This window comes from Caretta caretta, chromosome 15 (genome assembly GCF_965140235.1).
Source record: "Caretta caretta isolate rCarCar2 chromosome 15, rCarCar1.hap1, whole genome shotgun sequence".
NCBI classification, from domain to species: Eukaryota; Metazoa; Chordata; order Testudines; family Cheloniidae; genus Caretta; species Caretta caretta.
In genome coordinates this window covers 29,496,011-29,501,205 of record NC_134220.1, presented here as the reverse complement: position 1 = coordinate 29,501,205, position 5,195 = coordinate 29,496,011, and the positions used below count along the sequence as shown (strand labels likewise).

The 5,195-nt window shown below is 65.3% G+C and overlaps 1 protein-coding gene across 1 annotated transcript in view; it reads left to right on the top strand.

Annotated features, from left to right (window-relative positions):
• Window positions 1–800: 800 nt before the first annotated feature.
• The window catches only part of SSH1 (slingshot protein phosphatase 1), a 65,008-nt gene continuing 60,613 nt past the window's right edge, over window positions 801–5,195 (top strand). Inside the window, exon 1 of the mRNA XM_048821559.2 lies at window positions 801–964. Coding sequence (XP_048677516.1) covers window positions 899–964 — 66 coding nt within the window. The 5' untranslated portion in view covers window positions 801–898. The remainder of the gene's footprint in view (window positions 965–5,195) is intronic.

Sequence of the window (5,195 nt, the reverse complement as noted above, 5' to 3'; positions counted from 1 at the left end):
CCCCCGCCCACACATACACCCCTGCCAGAACGCACTGCTCACCTGCTGCTGCCCCCCCCTCCATCCCCAGCCTGCCCCCACCTCCCCTGCTGCCCCCTCCCCACCCTCAGCCTGCACCCCAGCCCCCCGCTGCCCCCCAGCCTGGTGCTGCCCCTTTCTACGTCCAGCCCCCCACCCTGCCCTCCTGCGGCCCCCCCCACCCCCAGCCTGCCCCCCACCTCCCCTGCTGCCCCCTTCCTGCCCCCAACCTGCCCCCCACCTCCCCTCCTGTGGCCCCCCCCACCCCCAGCCTGCCCCCACCTCCCCTGCTGCCCCCTCCCCACCCTCAGCCTGCACCCCAGCCCCCCGCTGCCCCCCACCCCTGCCTGCACCCCAGCCCGGTGCTGCCCCTTTCTACGTCCAGCCCCCCACCCTGCCCTCCTGTGGCCCCCCCGCCCCCAGCCTGCCCCCCACCTCCCCTGCTGCCCCCTTCCTGCCCCCAGCCTGCCCCCCACCTCCCCTGCTGCCCCCTTCCCGCCCTCAGCCTGCCCCCACCTCCCCTGCTGCCCCCTTCCTGCCCCCAGCCTGCCCCCCACCTCCCCTCCTGCGGCCCCCCCACCCCCAGCCTGCCCCCCTCCCCTGCTGCCCCCCGCCCCTTACCTGCACCCCAGCCCTGTGCTGCCCCTCCCTACTTCCAGCCCCCCTGCTGCCCCTTACCTGCCCCCCACCTCCCCTCCTGCTGCCCCCTCCCCGCGGCCCCCCGCCCGCCCTCTCCCGGCGCCGCAGCCCGCTCGCCCCCCCCGGCCGGAGGCTGCGCAGCAGCAGCGGATGGAGGCGGCCGGAGGCCGGGAGCCGCCGTCGCTGTAGCCGGGCCCCGCGCTCCGCCCCGGCCCGGAGCCGGCAGCCCCGCGCCCCAGCCATGGCCCTGGTCACCCTGCAGCGCTCGCCGACCCCCAGCGCCGCCTCCTCGGCCAGCGCCAGCGAGGTGAGCCGGGGGCGCCGGGCCGGGCCGGGCCGAGGGGGAGGCCGCGCCAGGCCCCGGGCGGGGAGCGGGGTCCGGGGTCCGGGCCGCCCCGAGGGCTGCGGGCAAAGGGGGATGGACCGGTCCTGCCCCCCGCGCCGCTGTACCCCCCACCGTACCCCCCAACCCCCGCTGTACCCCCCGTACCCCCCACCCCCGCTGTACCCCCCACCGTGCCCCCCGCCCCCGCTGCACCCCCCACCGTACCCCCCAACCCCCGCTGTACCCCCCACCGTGCCCCCCGCCCCCGCTGTACCCCACCGTGCCCCCAACCCCCGCTGTGCCCCCCGCCGTACCCCCCGCCCCCGCTGTACCCCCCACCGTACCCCCCACCCCCGCTGTACCCCCCACCGTGCCCCCCGCCCCCGCTGTACCCCCCACCGTACCCCCCAACCCCCGCTGTACCCCCCCGTACCCCCCACCCCCGCTGTACCCCCCACCGTACCCCCAACCCCCGCTGTACCCCCCACCGTGCCCCCCGCCCCCGCTGTACCCCACCGTGCCCCCAACCCCCGCTGTGCCCCCCGCCGTACCCCCCGCCCCCGCTGTACCCCCCACCGTACCCCCCACCCCCGCTGTACCCCCCACCGTGCCCCCCGCCCCCGCTGTACCCCCCACCGTACCCCCCAACCCCCGCTGTACCCCCCGTACCCCCCGCCCCCGCTGCACCCCCCACCGTACCCCCCAACCCCCGCTGTACCCCCCACCGTGCCCCCCGCCCCCGCTGTACCCCCCGTACCCCCCACCCCCGCTGCACCCCCCACCGTGCCCCCCGCCCCCGCTGTACCCCACCGTGCCCCCAACCCCCGCTGTACCCCCCACCGTGCCCCCCGCCCCCGCTGTACCCCACCGTGCCCCCCGCCCCCGCTGTACCCCCCACCGTACCCCCCGCCCCCGCTGTAACCCCGTACCCCCAACCCCCGCTGTACCCCCCACCGTGCCCCCGCCCCCGCTGTACCCCACCGTGCCCCCCGCGCCGCTGTACCCCCCGTACCCCCCGCGCCGCTGTACCCCCCACCGTGCCCCCCAACCCCCGCTGTACCCCCCGTACCCCCAACCCCCGTTGTACCCCACCGTGCCCCCAACCGCCACTGTACCCCCCACCGTGCCCCCCGCGCCCACTGTACCCCCCGTACCCCCAACCCCCGCTGTACCCCCCACCGTGCCCCCCGCCCCCGCTGTACCCCACCGTACCCCCAACCCCCGCTGTACCCCCCACCGTGCTCCCCGTGCCCGCTGTACCCCCCGTACCCCCAACCCCTGCTGCACCCCCCACCGTGCCCCCCGCCCCCGCTGCACCCCACCGTGCCCCCCGCCCCTGCTGTACCCCCCCGTACCCCCCGCCCCCGCTGTACCCCCGTACCCCCAACCGCTGCTGTACCCCCCACTGTACCCCCTGCCCCCGCTGTACCCACCTGCCCCGCTGTACCCCCCACCGTGCCCCCTGTCCCTCGCCCCCGCTGTACCCGCCACTGTGCCTCCCGCCCCCGCTGTACCCCCGTACCTCCTGCCCCAAACCCCCGCTGTACCCCCCACCGTGCCCCCCACCCCCAGCCTCGCTGTCTCCCCACCGTGCCCCGGACCCCACACCCTGCTGTCCCCCCCCACGCCCGCTGTCCCCCCTGCCCTACCCCCTGTCCCCCCACTCTCCGCAATACACTCACCCGCCGCAAATACTCCCTGCCCCCCACTGTGTCCCCACCCCCTGCCCACCACTGTATCTCCACCGAGCCCCCTGCCCCCACAACACCCCACTATAATTCCTGCCCCCCACTGTACTCCCTGCCCCCCACCCTCTGCAATACACCCACTATGACCCCCGCATTCCACTGTACCCCCTGCCCTCCTCATCTCTCTGTCCCCCCTGCCCCCGTTATACCCCTACCCCCACCATAACCCCTGCCCCCCACTCCCTGCTATATCCCCACTGTGCCCCTTCCCTCACCCCCACTGTGCCCCCTGCCCCTGATATAACCCCACCCCCCACTGTGTCCCCTGCCCCCCCTCTGCTATATCCCCACCTTACCCCCACCCACCACTATACTCTCTGCCCCCCACACCCTGCTATACCCCCACCATGCCCCCTGCCTTCACAACAGCCTGGTATACCCCCAGTCCCGCACAGCCCCACTGAGCCCCCTGCCCCATACATCTTGCTATATAGCCCTTCCTTTACAGAGCCAATACCCTGCTATATCCCTCTGGCCCATGCCCCTGCTGTACAACTCTGCCCCATTCTGTCCCCTGCCTCTATACATCCCACACCTGCTATACCGTCTCTGCCCTATTCACTCCACTATACCTCCTCTCTCTGCACCAGGCCCCACACCTTAGTATAGTTCTCTGCCTTATTACCACCCCCATAGGCCCCCACTTCTGTTATCTCCTCTGCCCTGTTCCTCTTCTCCTGCCCTATACGCTCCTGTGTCCTTCCCCTGCCTTATAAACCCCAAAGACAGGCTCTGTGTTCCCCTACCCTAACTCCTCGCTCTCCTGTGTCCTTCCCTACACCCCCATGCCCTCCCTTTACACAGCATCCCACTTGCCTGGGCCTCCCTCCCATATACTTCCCCCTGTGTCCGTTCTCCTATCAGGTTAACAGCCCTATTTGTCACCTGTCAAATCCCTGTCACTAACCTTCTCCCACTGATGATCTCAGCTGAGTATGGGAGGTGGTGGGGAATGGCTGGTAAAAATCTCATTGACTGTCCCCAGCTCAGGGATGCTCTTCGTTTACTTTGTTCATTCCAAACTGTGGGCCTTGGACTCAGCCTTTAATTCCCTAGTGGCTCTGCCCTCGCTCCAGGTTGTGGGTTTGAGTTTACCAAGCCACAGAGACACGGTTTATTTTCTAACTGTGTTCACTGAAAAATATGGAATGCAGTGTTGTTGTCGCCGTGTGGGTCCTAGGATGTTAGAGAGACGAGGTGGGTGAGATAACATCTTTCATCGGACCAGCTTCTGTTGGTGAGAGAAACGACCTTTCAAGCTACACAGTGGTCTTCTTCCTGTCAGAAGAAGAAGACCAGAAGAAGAGCTCTGTGTAAGCTCAAAAACTTCTCTCACCAATGGAAGATGGTCCAATAAAAGATATTACCTTGCCCGTCTTGTTTCACTGAAAATGTTATGAAATCATGAAGATATTTCTGTTTCCATAAGGGTTTTTAAAATCTTTACTTTGTTTAAAAAAAAGGTATAAAACCTAAATTTTGAACATAAACCATTGATCGTCCTGTGAACCCGTGAAAGAGAGAGACCTGATTCTCATCTCATTTACACAGTTGTAAACCAGGAGTAATCCCACTGAAGTCAGTGGGGTTACACGGGTTTTAATCTAGTGTATATGAGAGATGAATCAAGCTTTTGGTGTGTCTGTCTTGTCTTTGGAGTGTTTCTGCATTATGTCTGTTCAGTATCATGTTCTGTAAGGGTATAAAGCCGTTTTTTTTTTTTTTCCAAGGAAATAGGGGTCTCCTTCCATGAGGATTGGCTCATGCCTGCCATTGGATGCAGTAGAGTAGTGATTCCCAAACTTGTTCCACCGCTTGTGCAGGGAAAGCCCCTGGTTGGCCGGGCCGGTTTGTTTACCTGCCGCGTCCACAGGTTTGGCCGATCGCGGCTCCCAGTGGCCGCGGTTCGCTGCTCCAGGCCAATGGGAGCTGCTGGAAGCAGCGGGCAGTACGTCCCTGTGCCCGCACCGCTTCCAGCAGCTCCCATTGGCCTGGAGCAGCGAACCGCAGCCACTGGGAGCCGCGATCGGCCGAACCTGCGGACGTGGCAGGTAAACAAACCGGCCCGGCCTGCCAGGGGCTTTCCCTGTGCAAACAGTGGAACGAGTTTGGGACCCACTGCAATAGAGTGTACTCCAAAGGCAGGGCAATTCCTTTTCAGAAGCACCTTTATGAGCCAGGAATAGAGATGCTTTAAGGGGTACCCAGAGAAAGGCTGAGGTAGGATATCTCCCCCTACTCTCCGTCCTAATGGTCCCTTCTGATCTAAAAGTCCATGAATATATGAATCACCCCTGGAAATTTAAACATTGATTTTTGTATAACGTTAATAAAAAACAAAGAATTTCTAGCCAAACTGTGTCTGTGTTTTCCCTGATCTGTTACGCTCTTTCTTGTGTGAAGATGGATTTACAGGCTGAGTCTGTAGCAAATATGTATTTAGAGACTTTTTAAAAAGGGAATTA